A 25,029-nucleotide genomic window follows, 5' to 3' on the forward strand; every position below is an offset into this window, starting at 1 on the left:
GCTTAACCCCTAATGCCCAGCACCCCCTGCCTCTTCCTAATCCTGTATGAGTGCTTAACCCCTAATACCCAGCACCCCCTGCCTCTTCCTCATCCTGTATGTGAGTGCTTAACCCCTAATACCCAGCACCCCCTGCCTCTTTCTAATCCTGTATGTGAGTGCTTAACCCCTAATACCCAGCACCCCCTGCCTCTTCCTAATCCTGTATGTGTGCTTAACCCCTAATACCCAGCACCCCCTGCCTCTTCCTCATCCTGTATGTGAGTGCTTAACCCCTAATACCCAGCACCCCCTGCCTCTTCCTAATCCTGTATGAGTGCTTAACCCCTAATACCCAGAACCCCCTGCCTCTTCCTCATCCTGTATGAGTGCTTAACCCCTAATACCCAGCACCCCCTGCCTCTTCCTAATCCTGTATGTGTGCTTAACCCCTAATACCCAGCACCCCCTGCCTCTTCCTAATCCTGTATGAGTGCTTAACCCCTAATACCCAGCACCCCCTGCCTCTTCCTAATCCTGTATGAGTGCTTAACCCCTAATACCCAGCACCCCCTGCCTCTTCCTCATCCTGTATGTGTGCTTAACCCCTAATACCCAGCACCCCCTGCCTCTTCCTAATCCTGTATGAGTGCTTAACCCCTAATACCCAGCACCCCCTGCCTCTTCCTAATCCTGTATGTGTGCTTAACCCCTAATACCCAGCACCCCCTGCCTCTTCCTAATCCTGTATGAGTGCTTAACCCCTAATACCCAGCACCCCCTGCCTCTTCCTCATCCTGTATGTGAGTGCTTAACCCCTAATACCCAGCACCCCCTGCCTCTTCCTAATCCTGTATGTGAGTGCTTAACCCCTAATACCCAGCACCCCCTGCCTCTTCCTAATCCTGTATGTGAGTGCTTAACCCCTAATACCCAGCACCCCCTGCCTCTTCCTAATCCTGTATGTGAGTGCTTAACCCCTAATACCCAGCACCCCCTGCCTCTTCCTAATCCTGTATGTGAGTGCTTAACCCCTAATACCCAGCACCCCCTGCCTCTTCCTCATCCTGTATGTGTGCTTAACCCCTAATACCCAGCACCCCCTGCCTCTTCCTCATCCTGTATGAGTGCTTAACCCCTAATACCCAGCACCCCCTGCCTCTTCCTCATCCTGTATGAGTGCTTAACCCTTAATACCCAGCACCCCCTGCCTCTTCCTCATCCTGTATGAGTGCTTAACCCCTAATACCCAGCACCCCCTGCCTCTTCCTAATCCTGTATGAGTGCTTAACCCCTAATACCCAGCACCCCCTGCCTCTTCCTAATCCTGTATGAGTGCTTAACCCCTAATACCTAGCACCCCCTGCCTCTTCCTAATCCTGTATGAGTGCTTAACCCCTAATACCCAGCACACCCTGCCTCTTCCTAATCCTGTATGTGAGTGCTTAACCCCTAATACCCAGAACCCCCTGCCTCTTCCTCATTCTGTATGAGTGCTTAACCCCTGATACCCAGCACCCCCTGCCTCTTCCTCATCCTGTATGTGAGTGCTTAACCCCTAATACCCAGCACCCCCTGCCTCTTCCTCATCCTGTATGTGAGTGCTTAACCCCTAATACCCAGCACCCCCTGCCTCTTCCTCATCCTGTATGAGTGCTTAACCCCTAATACCCAGCACACCCTGCCTCTTCCCCAACATGTATGTTAGTGCTGGTTATTATGTGTAAGGCACTGTGTGTGTGGGGCACATTGGCACACGCATGACTACTGTATGTTTAGCACATGGGCATGCACTTGAACCTTTGTTGTTTGTGTGTAGCATGTTGGCGTGCACATGATCCTTGTGTGTGTGTAACACATGGACATGCACTTAACCCCTGTGTGTGTAGAACATATGCGTTCAAATAACCTGTGTGGCACGACGTGGGTGTGCACATGACCCCTGTGTGTGTGTGTGTCACGTGGGTGTGCACATGACCCCTGTGTGTGTGTGTGTCACGTGGGTGTGCACATGACCCATGTGTGTGTGTGTCACGTGGGTGTGCACATGACCCCTGTGTGTGTGTGTGTCACGTGGGTGTGCACATGACCCCTGTGTGTGTGTGTGTCACGTGGGTGTGCACATGACCCCTGTGTGTGTGTGTGTCACGTGGGTGTGCACATGACCCCTGTGTGTGTGTGTGTGTCACGTGGGTGTGCACATGACCCCTGTGTGTGTGTGTGTCACGTGGGTGTGCACATGACCCCTGTGTGTGTGTGTGTCACGTGGGTGTGCACATGACCCCTGTGTGTGTGTGTGTCACGTGGGTGTGCACATGACCCCTGTGTGTGTGTGTGGGTGTCACGTGGGTGTGCACATGACCCCTGTGTGTGTGTGTGGGGGGCACGTGGGTGTGCACATGACCCCTGTGTGTGTGTGTGGGGCACGTGGGTGTGCACATGACCCCTGTGTGTGTGTGTGGGGGGCACGTGGGTGTGCACATGACCCCTGTGTGTGTGTGGGGCACGTGGGTGCGAACATGATCCCTGTGTGTGTGTGTGTGTGTGGGGCACGTGGGTGCGCACATGACCCCTGTGTGTGTGGGGCACGTGGGTGCGCACATGACCCCTGTGTGTGTGGGGCACGTGGGTGCGCACATGACCCCTGTGTGTGTGGGGCACGTGGGTGCGCACATGACCCCTGTGTGTGTGTGACACGTGGGTGCGCACATGACCCCTGTGTGTGTGTGGCACGTGGGTGCGCACATGACCCCTGTGTGTGTGGCACGTGGGTGCGCACATGACCCCTGTGTGTGTGTGTGGCACGTGGGTGCGCACATGACCCCTGTGTGTGTGTGTGTCACGTGGGTTCGCACATGACCCCTGTGTGTGTGTGTGTGTGTCACGTGGGTTCGCACATGACCCCTGTGTGTGTGTGTGTGTGTCACGTGGGTGAGCACATGACCACTGTGTGTGTGTGTGTGGCACGTGGGTGTGCACATGACCCCTGTGTGTGTGTGGCATATGGGCGCACGCATTACCTCTCTGTGTGCGTGTGGCAGGCACATGGGTGCGCACATGACGTGTGTGTAGCACATCAGTGCGTGCATAACCCCGGTGTGTGTGTGGCACATTGGCGTGCACATGACCTATTTCTGTCTTTGCTTTGGCCAATAACAGGAGACATCTCACTGGGCCTTGATTCTTCTGTAGTACTAACAGCTTTCAGTGCATGTGAAGAAAATAAAACCAAAGACGACATTATATGCATTATGGTAAAGCGTGGGAACATTTCATGGGATCACTTCAGAACGAAATGAATAAGATGTCAGTGTTACTTGGCATTACAGTGTGTTTGTGTGCTCCCCATACTAACCAGTGTTTGTGGAATGCACATAAATGCAAATAAATGCTAATCTAGTCTTATAAACAGAAATACTAGCATGCCCTCAGGCAGAGCCTACTACCTATGGATAAGGAAGTGACCCAGCAGCAAATGCTCTGCCGAGGTCTCTAGCAGGGACCGTTATGTTCAATTCTCTGAGCATTCAGCAATGTTTTTGAAACTAAAATACAGAGAGGCTAATCTTTAACAAGTTGTTGTGGTGTGTGTGTGTAGGACATATGCACTGTGTGTGTGTGTAGGACATATGCACTGTTTGTGTGTAGGACATATCCACTGTGTGTGTGTGTGTAGGACATATCCACTGTGTGTGTGTGTGTAGGACATATCCACTGTGTGTGTGTGTGTGTGTAGGACATATGCACTGTGTGTGTGTGTAGGACATATGCACTGTGTGTGTGTGTAGGACATATGCACTGTGTGTGTGTGTAGGACATATGCACTGTGTGTGTGTGTAGGACATATGCACTGTGTGTGTGTGTAGGACATATGCACTGTGTGTGTGTGTAGGACATATGCACTGTGTGTGTGTGTAGGACATATGCACTGTTTGTGTGTGTAGGACATATGCACTGTGTGTGTGTGTGTGTGTAGGACATATGCACTGTGTGTGTGTGTGTAGGACATATGCACTGTGTGTGTGTGTGTAGGACATATGCACTGTGTGTGTGTGTAGGACATATGCACTGTGTGTGTGTGTAGGACATATGCACTGTGTGTGTGTGTGTGTAGGACATATGCACTGTGTGTGTGTGTAGGACATATGCACTGTGTGTGTGTGTAGGACATATGCACTGTGTGTGTGTGTAGGACATATGCACTGTGTGTGTGTAGGACATATGCACTGTGTGTGTGTGTAGGACATATGCACTGTGTGTGTGTGTAGGACATATGCACTGTGTGTGTGTGTAGGACATATGCACTGTGTGTGTGTGTAGGACATATGCACTGTGTGTGTGTGTGTAGGACATATGCACTGTTTGTGTGTGTAGGACATATGCACTGTGTTTGTGTGTAGGACATATGCACTGTGTGTAGGACATATGCACTGTGTGTAGGACATATGCACTGTGTTTGTGTGTAGGACATATGCACTGTGTTTGTGTGTAGGACATATGCACTGTGTTTGTGTGTAGGACATATGCACTGTGTTTGTGTGTGTAGGACATATGCACTGTGTTTGTGTGTAGGACATATGCACTGTGTTTGTGTGTAGGACATATGCACTGTGTGTGTGTGTGTGTAGGACATATGCAGTGTGTGTGTGTGTGTAGGACATATGCACTGTGTGTGTGTGTAGGACATATGCACTGTGTGTGTGTGTAGGACATATGCACTGTGTTTGTGTGTAGGGCATATGCACTGTGTTTGTGTGTAGGGCATATGCACTGTGTTTGTGTGTAGGACATATGCACTGTGTTTGTGTGTGTAGGACATATGCACTGTGTTTGTGTGTGTAGGACATATGCACTGTGTTTGTGTGTGTAGGACATATGCACTGTGTGTGTGTGTAGGACATATGCACTGTGTGTGTGTGTGTAGGACATATGCACTGTGTGTGTGTGTGTAGGACATATGCACTGTGTGTGTGTGTGTAGGACATATGCACTGTGTTTGTGTGTAGGACATATGCACTGTGTGTGTGTGTAGGACATATGCACTGTGTGTGTGTGTAGGACATATGCACTGTGTGTGTGTGTAGGACATATGCACTGTGTGTGTGTGTGTAGGACATATGCACTGTGTGTGTGTGTGTGTGTGTGTAGGACATATGCACTGTGTGTGTGTGTGTGTGTGTGTGTTTGTGTGTAGGACATATGCACTGTGTTTGTGTGTAGGACATATGCACTGTGTGTGTGTGTAGGACATATGCACTGTGTGTGTGTGTGTGTGTGTAGGACATATGCACTGTGTTTGTGTGTAGGACATATGCACTGTGTGTGTGTAGGACATATGCACTGTGTGTGTGTGTAGGACATATGCACTGTGTGTGTGTGTAGGACATATGCACTGTGTGTGTGTAGGACATATGCACTGTGTGTGTGTGTGTAGGACATATGCACTGTGTGTGTGTGTGTGTGTGTGTGTGTGTGTGTGTGTGTGTGTGTGTGTAGGACATATGCACTGTGTGTGTGTGTGTGTGTGTTTGTGTGTAGGACATATGCACTGTGTTTGTGTGTAGGACATATGCACTGTGTTTGTGTGTAGGACATATGCACTGTGTTTGTGTGTAGGACATATGCACTGTGTGTGTGTGTGTAGGACATATGGACTGTGTGTGTGTGTAGGACATATGGACTGTGTGTGTGTGTAGGACATATGGACTGTGTGTGTGTGTAGGACATATGGACTGTGTGTGTGTGTAGGACATATGGACTGTGTGTGTGTGTAGGACATATGGACTGTGTGTGTGTGTAGGACATATGCACTGTGTGTGTGTGTAGGACATATGCAGTGTGTGTGTAGGACATATGTACTGTGTGTGTGTGTGTAGGACATATGCACGGTGTGTGTGTAGCACATATGCACGGTGTGTGTGTTGGATGAATGCAGTGTGTGTGTGTGTGTTGGATGAATGCAGTGTGTGTTTGTGTGTTGGATGAATGCAGTGTGTGTTTGTGTGTTGGATGAATGCAGTGTGTGTGTGTGTGTGTGTGTGTGTGTGTGTTGGATGAATGCAGTGTGTGTGTGTCGGCTGAATGTAGTGTGTGTGTGTGTCGGATGAATGCACTGTGTGTGTGTGTCGGATGAATGCACTGTGTGTGTCGGATGAATGCAGTGTGTGTGTGTCGGATGAATGCAGTGTGTGTGTCGGATGAATGCAGTGTGTGTGTGTGTGTCGGATGAATGCAGTGTGTGTTTGTGTCGGATGAATGCTGTGTGTGTGTGTGTCGGATGACTGCAGAGTGTGTGTGTGTGTGTGTCGGATGACTGCAGTGTGTGTGTGTGTGTCGGATGACTGCAGAGTGTGTGTGTGTGTCGGATGACTGCAGAGTGTGTGTGTGTGTCGGATGACTGCAGAGTGTGTGTGTGTGTGTGATGACTGCAGAGTGTGTGTGTGTGTGTATGTCGGATGACTGCAGAGTGTGTGTGTGTGTCGGATGACTGCAGAGTGTGTGTGTGTGTCGGATGACTGCAGAGTGTGTGTGTGTGTCGGATGACTGCAGAGTGTGTGTGTGTGTCGGATGACTGCAGAGTGTGTGTGTGTGTCGGATAACTGCAGAGTGTGTGTGTGTGTCGGATGACTGCAGAGTGTGTGTGTGTGTCGGATGACTGCAGAGTGTGTGTGTGTGTGTCGGATGACTGCAGAGTGTGTGTGTGTGTGTGTCGGATGACTGCAGAGTGTGTGTGTGTGTGTCGGATGACTGCAGAGTGTGTGTGTGTGTGTCGGATGACTGCAGAGTGTGTGTGTGTGTGTGTGTCGGATGACTGCAGAGTGTGTGTGTGTGTCGGATGACTGCAGAGTGTGTGTGTGTGTCGGATGACTGCAGTGTGTGTGTGTCGGATGAATGCAGTGTGTGTGTGTCGGATGAATGCAGTGTGTGTGGTTCGGATGACTGCAGAGTGTGTGTGTGTGTGTGTGTGTGTGTCGGGTGAATGCAGAGTGTGTGTGTCGGGTGAATGCAGAGTGTGTGTGTCGGGTGAATGCAGAGTGTGTGTGTCGGGTGAATGCAGAGTGTGTGTGTCGGGTGAATGCAGAGTGTGTGTGTCGGGTGAATGCAGAGTGTGTGTGTCGGGTGAATGCAGAGTGTGTGGTTCGGATGACTGCAGAGTGTGTGTGTGTGTGTGTGTGTCGGATGAATGCAGAGTGTGTGTGTGTCGGATGAATGCAGAGTGTGTGTGTGTCGGATGAATGCAGAGTGTGTGTGTGTCGGATGAATGCAGAGTGTGTGTGTCTCGGATGAATGCAGAGTGTGTGTGTCTCGGATGAATGCAGAGTGTGTGTGTCGGATGAATGCAGAGTGTGTGTGTCGGATGAATGCAGAGTGTGTGTGTCGGATGAATGCAGAGTGTGTGTGTCGGATGAATGCAGAGTGTGTGTGTCGGATGAATGCAGAGTGTGTGTGTCGGATGAATGCAGAGTGTGTGTGTCGGATGAATGCAGAGTGTGTGTGTCGGATGAATGCAGAGTGTGTGTGTCGGATGAATGCAGAGTGTGTGTGTCGGATGAATGCAGAGTGTGTGTGTCGGATGAATGCAGAGTGTGTGTGTCGGATGAATGCAGAGTGTGTGTGTCGGATGAATGCAGAGTGTGTGTGTCGGATGAATGCAGAGTGTGTGTGTCTCGGATGAATGCAGAGTGTGTGTGTGTCGGATGAATGCAGAGTGTGTGTGTGTCGGATGAATGCAGAGTGTGTGTGTGTCGGATGAATGCAGAGTGTGTGTGTGTCGGATGAATGCAGAGTGTGTGTGTGTCGGATGAATGCAGAGTGTGTGTGTGTCGGATGAATGCAGAGTGTGTGTGTGTCGGATGAATGCAGAGTGTGTGTGTGTCGGATGAATGCAGAGTGTGTGTGTGTCGGATGAATGCAGAGTGTGTGTGTGTCGGATGAATGCAGAGTGTGTGTGTGTCGGATGAATGCAGAGTGTGTGTGTGTCGGATGAATGCAGAGTGTGTGTGTGTCGGATGAATGCAGAGTGTGTGTGTGTCGGATGAATGCAGAGTGTGTGTGTGTCGGATGAATGCAGAGTGTGTGTGTGTCGGATGAATGCAGAGTGTGTGTGTGTCGGATGAATGCAGAGTGTGTGTGTGTCGGATGAATGCAGAGTGTGTGTGTGTCGGATCATTGCAGAGTGTGTGTGTGTCGGATGAATGCAGAGTGGGTGGGTCGGATGAATGCAGAGTGTGTGTGTGTGGGTGGGTCGGATGAATGCAGAGTGTGTGTGTGTGGGTGGGTCGGATGAATGCAGAGTGTGTGTGTGTGGGTCGGATGAATGCAGAGTGTGTGTGTGTGGGTCGGATGAATGCAGTGTGTGTGTGTGTGGGTCGGATGAATGCAGAGTGTGTGTGTGTGGGTCGGATGAATGCAGAGTGTGTGTGTGTGTGTGTCGGATGAATGCAGAGTGTGTGTGTGTGTGTGTCGGATGAATGCAGAGTGTGTGTGTGTGGGTCGGATGAATGCAGAGTGTGTGGGTCGGATGAATGCAGAGTGTGTGGGTCGGATGAATGCAGAGTGTGTGGGTCGGATGAATGCAGAGTGTGTGTGTCGGATGAATGCAGAGTGTGTGGGTCGGATGAATGCAGAGTGTGTGGGTCGGATGAATGCAGAGTGTGTGGGTCGGATGAATGCAGAGTGTGTGGGTCGGATGAATGCAGAGTGTGTGGGTCGGATGAATGCAGAGTGTGTGGGTCGGATGAATGCAGAGTGTGTGGGTCGGATGAATGCAGAGTGTGTGGGTCGGATGAATGCAGAGTGTGTGGGTCGGATGAATGCAGAGTGTGTGGGTCGGATGAATGCAGAGTGTGTGGGTCGGATGAATGCAGAGTGTGTGGGTCGGATGAATGCAGAGTGTGTGGGTCGGATGAATGCAGAGTGTGTGTGTCGGATGAATGCAGAGTGTGTGTGTCGGATGAATGCAGAGTGTGTGTGTCGGATGAATGCAGAGTGTGTGTGTCGGATGAATGCAGAGTGTGTGTGTCGGATGAATGCAGAGTGTGTGTGTCGGATGAATGCAGAGTGTGTGTGTCGGATGAATGCAGAGTGTGTGTGTCGGATGAATGCAGAGTGTGTGTGTCGGATGAATGCAGAGTGTGTGTGTCGGATGAATGCAGAGTGTGTGTGTCGGATGAATGCAGAGTGTGTGTGTCGGATGAATGCAGAGTGTGTGTGTCGGATGAATGCAGAGTGTGTGTGTCGGATGAATGCAGAGTGTGTGTGTGTGTGTGTGGGTCGGATGAATGCAGAGTGTGTGTGTGTGTGGGTCGGATGAATGCAGAGTGTGTGTGTGTGTGGGTCGGATGAATGCAGAGTGTGTGTGGGTGGGTCGGATGAATGCAGAGTGTGTGTGTGTGGGTCGGATGAATGCAGAGTGTGTGTGTGTGTGGGTCGGATGAATGCAGAGTGTGTGTGTGTGGGTCGGATGAATGCAGAGTGTGTGTGTGTGTGGGTCGGATGAATGCAGAGTGTGTGTGTGGGATGAATGCAGAGTGTGTGTGTGTGTGGGTCGGATGAATGCAGAGTGTGTGTGTGGGTCGGATGAATGCAGAGTGTGTGTGTGGGTCGGATGAATGCAGAGTGTGTGTGTGGGTCGGATGAATGCAGAGTGTGTGTGTCGGATGAATGCAGAGTGTGTGTGTCGGATGAATGCAGAGTGTGTGTGTCGGATGAATGCAGAGTGTGTGTGTCGGATGAATGCAGAGTGTGTGTGTCGGATGAATGCAGAGTGTGTGTGTCGGATGAATGCAGAGTGTGTGTGTCGGATGAATGCAGAGTGTGTGTGTCGGATGAATGCAGAGTGTGTGTGTCGGATGAATGCAGAGTGTGTGTGTCGGATGAATGCAGAGTGTGTGTGTCGGATGAATGCAGAGTGTGTGTGTGTCGGATGAATGCAGAGTGTGTGTGTCGGATGAATGCAGAGTGGTGTGTGTCGGATGAATGCAGAGTGTGTGTGTCGGATGAATGCAGAGTGTGTGTGTGTGTGTGGGTCGGATGAATGCAGAGTGTGTGTGTGTCGGATGAATGCAGGAGTGTGTGTGTGGGTGTGGGTCGGATGAATGCAGAGTGTGTGTGTGGGGTCGGATGAATGCAGAGTGTGGTGTGTGTGTGGGTCGGATGAATGCAGAGTGTGTGTGTGTGTGGTCGGATGAATGCAGAGTGTGTGTGTGTGGGTCGGATGAATGCAGAGTGTGTGTGTCGGATGAATGCAGAGTGTGTGTGTGTGTGTGGGTCGGATGAATGCAGAGTGTGTGTGTGTGGGTCGGATGAATGCAGAGTGTGTGTGTGTGTGTCGGATGAATGCAGAGTGTGTGTGTGGGTCGGATGAATGCAGGTGTGTGTGTGTGTGGGTCGGATGAATGCAGAGTGTGTGTGTCGGATGAATGCAGAGTGTGTGTGTCGGATGAATGCAGAGTGTGTGTGTGTGTGGGTCGGATGAATGCAGAGTGTGTGTGTGTGTGTGTGTGTGTGGGTCGGATGAATGCAGAGTGTGTGTGTGTGTGTGTGTGTGTCGGATGAATGCAGAGTGTGTGTGTGTGTGTGGGTCGGATGAATGCAGAGTGTGTGTGTGTGTGGGTCGGATGAATGCAGAGTGTGTGTGTGTGGGTCGGATGAATGCAGAGTGTGTGTGTGTGGGTCGGATGAATGCAGAGTGTGTGTGTGTGGGTCGGATGAATGCAGAGTGTGTGTGTGTGGGTCGGATGAATGCAGAGTGTGTGTGTGTGGGTCGGATGAATGCAGAGTGTGTGTGTGTGGGTCGGATGAATGCAGAGTGTGTGTGTGTGGGGTCGGATGAATGCAGAGTGTGTGTGTGTGGGTCGGATGAATGCAGAGTGTGTGTGTGGGTCGGATGAATGCAGAGTGTGTGTGTGTGGGTCGGATGAATGCAGAGTGTGTGTGTGTGGGTCGGATGAATGCAGAGTGTGTGTGTGTGTGGGTCGGATGAATGCAGAGTGTGTGTGTGAGTGGGTCGGATGAATGCAGAGTGTGTGTGTGTGGGTCGGATGAATGCAGAGTGTGTGTGTGTGTGGGTCGGATGAATGCAGTGTGTGTGTGTGTGTGGGTCGGATGAATGCAGAGTGTGTGTGTGTGTGGGTCGGATGAATGCAGTGTGTGTGTGTGTGTGGGTCGGATGAATGCAGAGTGTGTGTGTCGGATGAATGCAGAGTGTGTGTGTGTGTGTGTGTGTGTGGGTCGGAGATGCAGAGTGTGTGTGTGTGTGTGGGTCGGATGAATGCAGAGTGTGTGTGTGTGTGTGGGTCGGATGAATGCAGAGTGTGTGTGTGTGTGGGTCGGATGAATGCAGAGTGTGTGTGTGTGGGTCGGATGAATGCAGAGTGTGGTGTGGTTGTGGGTCGGATGAATGCAGAGTGTGGTGTGTGTGGGTCGGGATGAATGCAGAGTGTGTGTGTGGGGGTCGGATGAATGCAGAGTGTGGGTGTGGGTCGATGAATGCAGAGTGTGTGTGTGTGTGGGTCGGATGAATGCAGAGTGTGTGTGTGTGGGTCGGATGAATGCAGAGTGTGTGTGTGTGGGTCGGATGAATGCAGAGTGTGTGTGTGTGGGTCGGATGAATGCAGAGTGTGTGTGTGTGGGTCGGATGAATGCAGAGTGTGTGTGTGTGGGTCGGATGAATGCAGAGTGTGTGTGTGTGTGGGTCGGATGAATGCAGAGTGTGTGTGTGTGGTCGGATGAATGCAGAGTGTGTGTGTGTGTGGGTCGGATGAATGCAGAGTGTGTGTGTGTGTGGGTCGGATGAATGCAGAGTGTGTGTGTGTGGGTCGGATGAATGCAGAGTGTGTGTGTGTGGGTCGGATGAATGCAGAGTGTGTGTGTGTGTGTGTGGGTCGGATGAATGCAGAGTGTGTGTGTGTGTGTGTGGGTCGGATGAATGCAGAGTGTGTGTGTGTGTGGGTCGGATGAATGCAGAGTGTGTGTGTGTGGGTCGGATGAATGCAGAGTGTGTGTGTGTGGGTCGGATGAATGCAGAGTGTGTGTGGGTGGGTCGGATGAATGCAGAGTGTGTGTGGGTGGGTCGGATGAATGCAGAGTGTGTGTGTGTGTGTGGGTCGGATGAATGCAGAGTGTGTGTGTGTGGGTCGGATGAATGCAGAGTGTGTGTGTGTGGGTCGGATGAATGCAGAGTGTGTGTGTGTGGGTCGGATGAATGCAGTGTGTGTGTGTGTGTGGGTCGGATGAATGCAGAGTGTGTGTGTGTGTGTCGGATGAATGCAGAGTGTGTGTGTGTGTGTGTGTGTGTGGGTCGGATGAATGCAGAGTGTGTGTGTGTGTGGGTCGGATGAATGCAGAGTGTGTGTGTGGGTCGGATGAATGCAGAGTGTGTGTGTGGGTCGGATGAATGCAGAGTGTGTGTGTGGGTCGGATGAATGCAGAGTGTGTGTGTGGGTCGGATGAATGCAGAGTGTGTGTGTGGGTCGGATGAATGCAGAGTGAGTGTGTGGGTCGGATGAATGCAGAGTGTGTGTGTGTGTGTGTGGGTCGGATGAATGCAGAGTGTGTGTGTGGGTCGGATGAATGCAGAGTGTGTGTGTGTGTCGGATGAATGCAGAGTGTGTGTGGGTCTGATGAATGCAGAGTGTGTGTGTGTGGTCTGATGACTGCAGAGTGTGTGTGTGTGTCTGATGAATGCAGAGAGTGGTGTGTGGTCGGATGAATGCAGAGTGTGTGTGTGTCGGATGAATGCAGAGTGTGTGTGTGTCGGATGCATGCAGAGTGTGTGTGTGTCGATGCATTCAGAGTGTGTGTGTGTCGGATGAATGCAAGTGTGTGTGTGTGGGTCGGATGAATGCAGAGTGTGTGGTGGTGGGTACGGATGAATGCAGAGTGTGTGTGGGTCTGATGAATGCAGTGTGTGTGTGTGGGTCGGATGAATGCAGTGTGTGTGTGTGTGTCGGATGAATGCAGAGTGTGTGTGTGTCGGATGAATGCAGAGTGTGTGTGTGTGTCGGATGAATGCAAAGTGTGTGTGTGTGTGTGTGTGTGTGTGGGTCGGATGAATGCAGAGTGTGTGTGTGTCGGATGAATGCAGAGTGTGTGTGTGTCGGATGAATGCAGAGTGTGTGTGTGTCGGATGAATGCAAAGTGTGTGTGTGTGTGTGGGTCGGATGAATGCAGAGTGTGTGTGTGTCGGATGAATGCAGAGTGTGTGTGGGTCTGATGAATGCAGTGTGTGTGTGTGGGTCGGATGAATGCAGAGTGTGTGTGTGTCTGGATGAATGCAGAGTGTGTGTGTGTCGGATGAATGCAAAGTGTGTGTGTGTGTGTGTGGGTCGGATGAATGCAGAGTGTGTATGTGTCGGATGAATGCAGAGTGTGTGTGTGTCGGATGAATGCAGAGTGTGTGTGTGTGGGTCGGATGAATGCAGAGTGTGTGTGTGTGTGTGTCGGATGAATGCAGAGTGTGTGTGTGTGTGGGTCGGATGAATGCAGAGTGTGTGTGTGTGTGGGTCGGATGAATGCAGAGTGTGTGTGTGTCGGATGAATGCAGAGTGTGTGTGTGTGTGGGTCGGATGAATGCAGAGTGTGTGTGTGTGTGGGTCGGATGAATGCAGAGTGTGTGTGTGTGTGGGTCGGATGAATGCAGAGTGTGTGTGTGTGTGTGGGTCGGATGAATGCAGAGTGTGTGTGTGTGGGTCGGATGAATGCAGAGTGTGTGTGTGGGTCGGATGAATGCATAGTGTGTGTGTGTGTGTGGGTCGGATGAATGCAGAGTGTGTGTGTGTGGGTCGGATGAATGCAGAGTGTGTGTGTGTGTGTGGGTCGGATGAATGCAGAGTGTGTGTGTGTGGGTCGGATGAATGCAGAGTGTGTGTGTGTGGGTCGGATGAATGCAGAGTGTGTGTGTGTGTGTGGGTCGGATGAATGCAGTGTGTGTGTGTGTGGGTCGGATGAATGCAGAGTGTGTGTGTGTGGGTCGGATGAATGCAGAGTGTGTGTGTGTGGGTCGGATGAATGCAGATGTGTGTGTGTGTGGGTCGGATGAATGCAGAGTGTGTGTGTGTGGGTCGGGATGAATGCAGAGTGTGTGTGTGTGGGTCGGGATGAATGCAGAGTGTGTGTGGGGTCGGATGAATGCAGAGTGTGTGTGTGTGGGTCGGATGAATGCAGAGTGTGTGTGTGTGGGTCGGATGAATGCAGAGTGTGTGTGTGTGTGGGTCGGATGAATGCAGAGTGTGTGTGTGTGTGGATCGGATGAATGCAGAGTGTGTGTGTGTGTGGGTCGGATGAATGCAGAGTGTGTGTGTGTGTGGTTGGGATGAATGCAGAGTGTGTGTGTGTGTGGGTCGGATGAATGCAGAGTGTGTGTGTGTGTGGGTCGGATGAATGCAGAGTGTGTGTGTGTGTGGGTCGGATGAATGCAGAGTGTGTGTGTGTGTGGGTCGGATGAATGCAGAGTGTGTGTGTGTGTGTGTGGGTCGGATGAATGCAGAGTGTGTGTGTGTGTGTGGGTCGGATGAATGCAGAGTGTGTGTGTGGGTCGGATGAATGCAGAGTGTGTGTGTGGGTCGGATGAATGCAGAGTGTGTGTGTGTGTGTGTGTGTGTCGGATGAATGCAGAGTGTGGGTCGGATGAATGCAGAGTGTGTGTGTGTGGGTCGGATGAATGCAGAGTGTGTGTGTGTGGGTCGGATGAATGCAGAGTGTGTGTGTGTGTGGGTCGGATGAATGCAGAGTGTGTGTGTGGGTCGGATGAATGCAGAGTGTGTGTGTGTGTGTGGGTCGGATGAATGCAGAGTGTGTGTGGGTCGGATGAATGCAGAGTGTGTGTGGGTGGGTCGGATGAATGCAGAGTGTGTGTGTGTGTGTGTGTGGGTCGGATGAATGCAGAGTGTGTGTGTGTGGGTCGGATGAATGCAGAGTGTGTGTGTGTGGGTCGGATGAATGCAGTGTGTGTGTGTGTGTGGTTCGGATGAATGCAGAGTGTGTGTGTGTGTGGGTCGGATGAATGCAGAGTGTGTGTGTGTGTGTGGGTCGGATGAATGCAGAGTGTGTGTGTGTGTGGGTCGGATGAATGCAGAGTGTGTGTGTGTGTGGGTCGGATGAATGCAGAGTGTGTGTGTGTGGGTCGGATGAATGCAGAGTGTGTGTGTGGGTCGGATGAATGCATAGTGTGTGTGTGTGTGGGTCGGATGAATGCAGAGTGTGTGTGTGTGTGGGTCGGATGAATGCAGAGTGTGTGTGTGTGTGGGTCGGATGAATGCAGAGTGTGTGTGTGTGTGGGTCGGATGAATGCAGAGTGTGTGTGTGTGGGTCGGATGAATGCAGAGTGTGTGTGTGGGTCGGATGAATGCAGAGTGTGTGTGTGGGTCGGATGAATGCAGTGTGTGTGTGTGGGTCGGATGAATGCAGAGTGTGTGTGTGGGTCGGATGAATGCAGAGTGTGTGTGTGGGTCGGATGAATGCAGAGTGTGTGTGTGGGTCGGATGAATGCAGAGTGTGTGTGTGGGTCGGATGAATGCAGAGTGTGTGTGTGGGTCGGATGAATGCAGAGTGTGTGTGGGTCTGATGAATGCAGAGTGTGTGTGTGGGTCTGATGAATGCAGAGTGTGTGTGTGGGTCTGATGAATGCAGAGTGTGTGTGTGGGTCGGATGAATGCAGAGTGTGTGTGTGTCGGATGAATGCAGTGTGTGTGTGTGTCGGATGCATGCAGAGTGTGTGTGTGTCGGATGCATGCAGAGTGTGTGTGTGTCGGATGAATGCAAAGTGTGTGTGTGTGTGTGGGTCGGATGAATGCAGAGTGTGTGTGTGTCGGATGAATGCAGAGTGTGTGTGTGTCGGATGAATGCAGTGTGTGTGTGTGGGTCGGATGAATGCAGAGTGTGTGTGTGTCGGATGAATGCAGAGTGTGTGTGTGTCGGATGAATGCAGAGTGTGTGTGTGTCGGATGAATGCAGAGTGTGTGTGTGTGTGTCGGATGAATGCAAAGTGTGTGTGTGTGTGTGTGTGGGTCGGATGAATGCAGAGTGTGTGTGTGTGTGTGGTGCGATGAATGCAGAGTGTGTGTGTGTGTGTGGGCGGTAGAATGCAGAGTGTGTGTGTGTGTGTGTGGGTCGGATGAATGCAGAGTGTGTGTGGGTGTGTGTGGGTCGGATGAATGCAGAGTGTGTGTGTGTGGGGTCGGATGAATGCAAGTGTGTGTGTGGGTCGGATTGAATGCAGAGTGTGTGATGTGGGTCGATGAATGCAGAGTGTGTGTGTGTGGGTCGGATGAATGCAGAGTGTGTGTCTGTGGGGGTCCGGATGAATGCAGAAGTGTGTGTTGTCGATGAAAGCTGAGTTGGTCGGATGAATGCAGAGTGTGTGTGTGTGGGTCGGATGATGCAGAGGTGTGTGTGAGTTGGGTCGGATGAAGCAGAGTGTGTGTGTGTGTGTGGGTCGGATGAATGCAGAGTGTGTGTGTGTCGGATGAATGCAGAGTGTGTGTGGGTCGGATGAATGCAGAGTGTGTGTGTGTGGGTCGGATGAATGCAGAGTGTGTGTGTGTGTGGGTCGGATGAATGCAGAGTGTGTGTGTGTGTGGGTCGGCATGAATGCAGAGTGTGTGTGTGTGTGGGTCGGATGAATGCAGAGTGTGTGTGTGTCGGATGAATGCAGAGTGTGTGTGTGTGTGGGTCGGATGAATGCAGAGTGTGTGTGTGTGTGTGTCGGATGAATGCAGAGTGTGTGTGTGTGTGGGTCGGATGAATGCAGAGTGTGTGTGTGTGTGTGTCGGATGAATGCAGAGTGTGTGTGTGTGGGTCGGATGAATGCAGAGTGTGTGTGGGTCGGATGAATGCAGAGTGTGTGTGTGTGTGGGTCGGATGAATGCAGAGTGTGTGGTGTGTGGGTCGGATGAATGCAGAGTGTGTGTGTGTGGGTCGGATGAATGCAGAGTGTGTGTGTGTGTGTGGGTCGGATGAATGCAGTGTGTGTGTGTGTGGGTCGGATGAATGCAGAGTGTGTGTGTGTGGGTCGGATGAATGCAGAGTGTGTGTGTGTGGGTCGGATGAATGCAGAGTGTGTGTGTGTGGGTCGGATGAATGCAGAGTGTGTGTGTGTGGGTCGGATGAATGCAGAGTGTGTGTGTAGTGGGTCGGATGAATGGCAGAGAGTGTGTGTGTGTGTGGGTCGGATGAATGCAGATGTGTGTGTGTGTGGGTCGGATGAATGCAGAGTGTGTGGTGTGTCGTGGGTCGGATGCATGCAGAGTGTGGTGTTGTGTGGGTCGGATGAATGAAGAGTGTGTGTGTGTGGGTCGGATGAACTGCAGAGTGTGTGATTCGATGGGTCGGATGATGCAGAGTTGTGTGTGTGTGGGTCGGATGAATGCAGAGTGTGTGTGGGTCGATGATGCAGAGTGTGTGTGTGTGGGTCGGATGACTGCAGAGTGTGTGTGTGTGTGGGTCGATGACTGCAGAGTGTGTGTGTGTGTGGGTCGGATGACTGCAGAGTGTGTGTGTGTGTGGGTCGGATGAATGCAGAGTGTGTGTGTGTGTGGGTCGGATGAAGTGAGAGTGTGTGTGTGTGTGGGGGTAGTGTGATGAATGCAGCAGAGTTGTGTGTGTGTGTGGGTCGGATGAATGCAGAGTGTGTGTGTGTGTGGGTCGGAGAATGCAGTGTGTGTGTGTGTGGTGGGTCGGATGAAATCGCCAGAGTGTGTGTGTGTGTGTGTGGGTCGGATGAATGCAGAGTGTGTGTGGGTCGGATGAATGCAGAGTGTGTGTGTGGGTCGGATGAATGCAGAGTGTGTGTGTGGGTCGGATGAATGCAGAGTGTGTGTGTGTGTGTGTGTGTGTCGGATGAATGCAGAGTGTGTGTCTGTGGGTCGGATGAATGCAGAGTGTGTGTGTGTGGGTCGGATGAATGCAGAGTGTGTGTGTGTGGGTCGGATGAATGCAGAGTGTGTGTGTGTGGGTCGGATGAATGCAGAGTGTGTGTGTGGGTCGGATGAATGCAGAGTGTGTGTGTGTGTGTGGGTCGGATGAATGCAGAGTGTGTGTGGGTCGGATGAATGCAGAGTGTGTGTGGGTGGGTCGGATGAATGCAGAGTGTGTGTGTGTGTGTGTGTGGGTCGGATGAATGCAGAGTGTGTGTGTGTGGGTCGGATGAATGCAGAGTGTGTGTGTGTGGGTCGGATGAATGCAGTGTGTGTGTGTGTGTGGTTCGGATGAATGCAGAGTGTGTGTGTGTGTGGGTCGGATGAATGCAGAGTGTGTGTGTGTGTGTGGGTCGGATGAATGCAGAGTGTGTGTGTGTGTGGGTCGGATGAATGCAGAGTGTGTGTGTGTGTGGGTCGGATGAATGCAGAGTGTGTGTGTGTGTGGGTCGGATGAATGCAGAGTGTGTGTGTGTGGGTCGGATGAATGCAGAGTGTGTGTGTGGGTCGGATGAATGCATAGTGTGTGTGTGTGTGTGGGTCGGATGAATGCAGAGTGTGTGTGTGTGTGTGGGTCGGATGAATGCAGAGTGTGTGTGTGTGGGTCGGATGAATGCAGAGTGTGTGTGTGTGGGTCGGATGAATGCAGAGTGTGTGTGTGTGTGTGGGTCGGATGAATGCAGTGTGTGTGTGTGTGGGTCGGATGAATGCAGAGTGTGTGTGTGTGTGGGTCGGATGAATGCAGAGTGTGTGTGTGTGTGGGTCGGATGAATGCAGAGTGTGTGTGTGTGTGGGTCGGATGAATGCAGAGTGTGTGTGTGTGTGTGTGGGTCGGATGAATGCAGAGTGTGTGTGTGTGTGGGTCGGATGAATGCAGAGTGTGTGTGTGTCGGATGAATGCAAAGTGTGTGTGTGTGTGTGGGTCGGATGAATGCAGAGTGTGTGTGGGTCTGATGAATGCAGTGTGTGTGTGTGGGTCTGATGAATGCAGTGTGTGTGTGTGGGTCGGATGAATGCAGAGTGTGTGTGTGTCGGATGAATGCAGAGTGTGTGTGTGTCGGATGAATGCAGAGTGTGTGTGTGTGTGTCGGATGAATGCAAAGTGTGTGTGTGTGTGTGTGTGTGTGTGGGTCGGATGAATGCAGTGTGTGTGTGTGTCGGATGAATGCAGAGTGTGTGTGTGTCGGATGAATGCAGAGTGTTTGTGTGTGTGTGTGTGTGTGGGTCGGATGAATGCAGAGTGTGTGTGTGTGGGTCGGATGAATGCAGAGTGTGTGTGTGTGGGTCGGATGAATGCAGAGTGTGTGTGTGTGGGTCGGATGAATGCAGAGTGTGTGTGTGTGGGTCGGATGAATGCAGAGTGTGTGTGTGTGTGTGGGTCGGATGAATGCAGAGTGTGTGTGTGTGTGTGTGTGTGTGGGGGTCGGATGAATGCAGAGTGTGTGTGTGGGTCGGATGAATGCAGAGTGTGTGTGTGGGTCGGATGAATGCAGAGTGTGTGTGTGTGTGGGTCGGATGAATGCAGAGTGTGTGTGTGTGTGGGTCGGATGAATGCAGAGTGTGTGTGTGGGTCGGATGAATGCAGAGTGTGTGTGTGTGTGGGTCGGATGAATGCAGAGTGTGTGTGTGTGTGTGGGTCGGATGAATGCAGAGTGTGTGTGTGTGTGTGGGTCGGATGAATGCAGAGTGTGTGTGTGGGTCGGATGAATGCAGAGTGTGTGTCGAATGCAGGCACTGGGTCGGATGTACAAGTTTCTACAATTTTTAAAATGGTATTATAGTGTTGCAGAATGCAACCTACTATATTTGTATACTCTGTACAGGGATTGATGTGATGGCTTTTTGGATATGTGCTGCTTTCACTTAGAGCTGTTTCCAGCAGTGCAACATGACAGATGCCGCTCTGGCGATATCAACAGTTATGGGAATTGGGACCAGGTTAGGAAAAGCGTTTCTTTCATGATTTACATAGAACATACAGTGTTAAACAACTTTCCAATGTATTTCTATTATCACATTTTCTTCTTTCTGAGAAAGGTAAGCTCAGGAGTGTGCATGTGTCTTTTTAGTACCATATGGCAGCAGTTTTATAATAATGTTATATACATTAGCAAGAACACTAGATGGCAGCAGTTTTATAATAATGTTATATACATTAGCAAGAGTACTAGATGGCAGCAGTTTTATAATAATGTTATATACATTAGCAAGAGCACTAGATGGCAGCAGTTTTATAATAATGTTATATACATTAGCAAGAGTACTAGATGGCAGCAGTTTTATAATAATGTTATATACATTAGCAAGAGTACTAGATGGCAGCAGTTTTATAACTGTTATACATTAGCAAGAGCACTAGATGGCAGCAGTTTTAGAACAATGTTATACATTAGCAAGAGCACTAGATGGCAGCAGTTTTATAAATGTTATACATTAGCAAGAGCACTAGATGGCAGCAGTTTTATAAATGTTATACATTAGCAAGAGCACTAGATGGCAGCAGTTTTATAATAATGTTATACATTAGCAAGAGCACTAGATGGCAGCAGTTTTATAATAATGTTATACATTAGCAAGAGCACTAGATGGCAGCAGTATTGAAACAATGTTATACATTAGCAAGAGCACTAGATAGCAGCAGTTTTATAATGTTATACATTAGCAAGAGCACTAGTTGGCAGCAGTTATACGTTATACATTAGCAAGAGCACTAGATGGCAGCATTTTTATAATAATGATACATTAGCAAGAGCACTAGATGGCAGCAGTTTTATAATAATGTTATACATTAGCAAGAGCACTAGTTGGCAGCAGTTATACGTTATACATTAGCAAGAGCACTAGATGGCAGCATTTTTATGATACATTAGCAAGAGCACTAGATGGCAGCACTGTCATGTAGTGCTCCAGACATTTGCACAATACCTATCTAGATATCTATTCAACAAAGAACAAGAGAACAATGCAAATTATATAATAGAAGTAAATTTAAAATATTTTTAAAATCGTATTCTCTATCTGAATCCTGAAAAAAAAATTTTGGGTTTCATGGCCCTTTTAGGGCTTTGGTTTAGCCTCTGACTCTATTGTAATGCCCAGAGGGCTGTGCAGCACCGCACTACCTTCGTCATCAGTGTGACGGTATTTGCTGCATTATTGTTAAGTGACCTTGTTTCAGCTGCTATGATTTTCCTCTATCAGATTGGTTAAGACCACTGTGTATCATGTGCTGTTTCTATGGGTTGGGGGGGTCAGCTTCTGCTCATGCTCCCTAAGTGGGTAGGGGGTCTGCTTCTGCCCCTTTCCATGCTCCTGAAGTGGATGGTGGAGGTCTGCTCCTGTGGGGTGCAGCTTCAGTTCTCACTCGTTTGAGGTGTAGATATTGTGTGTTCCCGGCTGTGTCTTCGTACTGCACACTGTAAACAACCTATATATGATCTGAACAAACTGCCGCCATGTTCCCTCTGTCTCTGACCTTTACATTATCCTTCAAATTCTCCAAAGGCGAGAACATAAATCAATGCAGCTCATACAGATGATCTTATAAAACCACCTAGAAATAGGCTCGCAGTATCGTGCTGTCACCTTCCCGCCTGTGCTCTTTAAGGTGACATTTCTGTGTGGGGTACTGTGCCGTTTCACCTGTACTGCTATCAGAACCATATAGAGGCAGAACAGTGTGTGCTGGTTTATGCAATCAGAAGTCATACCCACACTGTGGCGCAATATACTATACAGGGTCTGACCTGAGATCTATTGTGATGTAAAAGGTGAGTGTTAGTTGTAGCTGGTGCAGTGTTAACTTTATCAGAGCATCTGCCCCTCTAATGAATACAACATGAAGTAATGTTCTCAGCAGCATGTCACAGGGTCAAAGTAACAGTCATAAAAATGTTACTGTATTGTTTAGTGCCTCGTTGCCTTTAAAGGGACAGTCTACACCAGAATATTTTTATTGTTTTTAAAGATAGATAATCCATTTATTACCTATTCTCTAGTTTTGCATAACCAACACAGTTATAATAATATACTTTTTACCTCTGTGATTATCTTGTATCTAAGCCTCTGCAAACTGCCCACTTATTTGTTCTTTTGACAGACATCTATTTTAGCCAATCAGTGCTGGCTCCTAGGAACTCCACGTGCATGAGCACAGTGTTATCTATATGAAACACATGTACTTACACCCTCTAGTGGTGAAAAACTGTCAAAATACCCTGAGAAAATAGGCGAACTTCAAGGGCTTAGACATTAGCATATGAACCTTAGATTTAGCTTTCAACTAAGAATACCAAGAGAACAAAGCAAAATTGGTGATAGAAGTAAATTGGAAAATTGTTTAAAATGACATGCCCTATCTGAATAATGAGTTTGTTTTGGACTAGACTGTCCCTTTAATATTGGATAGTTGAGCATTTTTTGCCCCTCACTGTCAGATTATACTGTGGTATCAGCTTGTCGAGCTGGGATTTGGTTTGAGCTGCTAAGTAGGGTTATTAATTTGGGGAATTTCCTACTTCAGCAGTTAATACATTTACCATCATATAATGTATTGGAGTCTATATATTTTTAATATAAAATGTAAGTAGTTGCATTTATTCCTGTATTTTTTTAAAGGTTCCCCCTTTTTATTTTCAGTAGTGTCACCACATGTAGAAACTACATAAATACCAGATAGGGCAAAGCCCTGAATACCTTAGTGTTGTTACTTACATGTTGTCCAGATTGTGGAGCCTTTGTACATCTGTAGTGTAACATCATTGGCGCAAGATCACATGGATCAGTTGCACGGCTGTAGTGTGATGTCATTGGCGCAAGGTCACACGGATCAGTTGCACGGCTGTAGTGTGATGTCATTGGCGCAAGGTCACACGGATCAGTTGCACGGCTGTAGTGTGATGTCATTGGCACCAGATCACATGGAATAGTTGCACGGCTGTAGTGTGATGTCATTGGCGCCAGATCACATGGATCAGTTGCACGGCTGTAGTGTGATGTCATTGGCGCCAGATCACATGTGTCAGTTGCACGGCTGTAGTGTGATGTCATTGGCGCCAGATCACATGTATCAGTTGCACGGCTGTAGTGTGATGTTATTGGCGCAAGGTCACACGGATCAGTTGCACAGTTGTAGTGTGATGTCATGGTGCAAGATCACACAGATCAGTTGCACAGCTGTAGTGTGATGTCATTGGCGCAAGTTCACACGGATCAGTTGCACAGCTGTAGTGTGATGTCATTGGCGCAAGTTCACATGGATTAGTTGCATAGCTGTAGTGTGATGTCATTGGCGCATGTTCACACGGATCAGTTGCACAGCTGTAGTGTGATGTCATTGGCGCAAGGTCACACGGATCAGTTGCACGGCTGTAGTGTGATGTCGTTGGCGCAAGGTCACACGGATCAGTTGCACGGCTGTAGTGTGATGTCATTGGCGCAAGGTCACGGATCAGTTATACGGCTGTAGTGTGATGTCATCGGCGCAAGGTCAAACGGATCAGTTGCACTGCTGTAGTGTGATGTCGTTGGCGCAAGGTCACACGGATCAGTTGCACGGCTGTAGTGTGATGTCGTTGGCCCAAGGTCACACAGATCAGTTGCACGGCTGTAGTGTGATGTCGTTGGCGCAAGGTCACACGGCTGTAGTGTGATGTCGTTGGCCCAAGGTCACACGGATCAGTTATACGGCTGTAGTGTGATGTCGTTGGCGCAATGTATACATTAGCAAGAGCACTAGATGGCAGCAGTTTTATAATGTTATACATTAGCAAGAGCACTTGATGGCAGCAGTTTTATAATAATGTTATACATTAGCAAGAGCACTTGATGGCAGCAGTTTTATAATAATGTTATACATTAGCAAGAGCACTAGATGGCAGCAGTTTTATAATAATGGTATACATTAGCAAGAGCACTAGATGGCAGCGGTTTTATAATAATGTTATACATTAGCAAGAGCACTAGATGGCAGCAGTTTTATAATAATGTTACACATTAGCAAGAGCACTAGATGGCAGCAGTCTTGAAACAATGTTATACATTAGCAAGAGCACTAGATGGCAGCAGTTTTATAATGTTATACATTAGCAAGAGCACTAGATGGCAGCAGTTATACGTTATACATTAGCAAGAGCACTAGATGGCAGCATTTTTATAATAATGATACATTAGCAAGAGCACTAGATGGCAGCAGTTTTATAATAATGTTATACATTAGCAAGAGCACTAGTTGGCAGCAGTTATACGTTATACATTAGCAAGAGCACTAGATGGCAGCATTTTTATAATAATGATACATTAGCAAGAGCACTAGATGGCAGCATTTTTATAATAATGATACATTAGCAAGAGCACTAGATGGCAGCAGTTTTATAATAATGATACATTAGCAAGAGCACTAGATGGCAGCAGTTTTATAATAATGTTATACATTAGCAGGAGCACTAGATGGCAGCAGTTTTATAATAATGTTATACATTAGCAAGAGCACTAGATGGCAGCAGTTTTATAATAATGTTATACATTAGCAGAGCACTAGATGGCAGCAGTCTTGAAACAATGTTATGTGAAACAAAGGGCACATTTCCACGAATCCTTATTCGGCTCAGGACTGATTTTCACAAAAATAAAAACTTTTAGATAAAACCTGCATTTAATGTTTTTCTAATTGTGCTGTTTTTTTTATTTTAGTGTTGTGGCACAGAGCCGTTTCTGTTTTTTTCATTTCACAAATGACATTATTTTAACCTTTCAGGTATTGAATGTCCGAGAGGAGCCAGGAATGTGCCAGGTGGCACTCAGGAGAGAGAGCCTTACAGTGAGGAAGCTACTGTGTTCACAAAAGAGCTCGTGCTACAGAGAGAGGTAAGAGACTCATTCATTTCCAGAGGATCCTTATTTAATCTGCTTGCAAGTGTCTGTTGACCCAGAAGTAGCTGGATTTCCTTCTCATGTGCACATAAAAGCATTGTTAGGCTCTCTGTGAATAAACCGTATGTGCTCAAGCAGGAATATACACAGTGGGCTGTGTAATGGATTTGTATTTAATGAACTGCAGATTATCCATATGGTTAAACTGGGCCTTCTTTAGTGCTGGTATGTCCTGCAATACAACTGCAGTTACTTGTTACAAAGT

At 49.1% G+C, this 25,029-nt stretch overlaps 1 protein-coding gene across 1 annotated transcript in view; it reads left to right on the forward strand.

Annotated features, from left to right (window-relative positions):
* Positions 1–25,029, forward strand: part of SND1 (staphylococcal nuclease and tudor domain containing 1) — a gene marked incomplete in the record, with an annotated part of 1,252,242 nt that overhangs the window by 844,899 nt on the left and 382,314 nt on the right. The window contains 1 exon segment of the mRNA XM_053716327.1: positions 24,649–24,758. Within this exon segment, the coding sequence (XP_053572302.1) occupies positions 24,649–24,758 (110 nt within the window).

Source organism: Bombina bombina, chromosome 6 (assembly GCF_027579735.1).
Source record: "Bombina bombina isolate aBomBom1 chromosome 6, aBomBom1.pri, whole genome shotgun sequence".
NCBI lineage: Eukaryota > Metazoa > Chordata > Amphibia > Anura > Bombinatoridae > Bombina > Bombina bombina.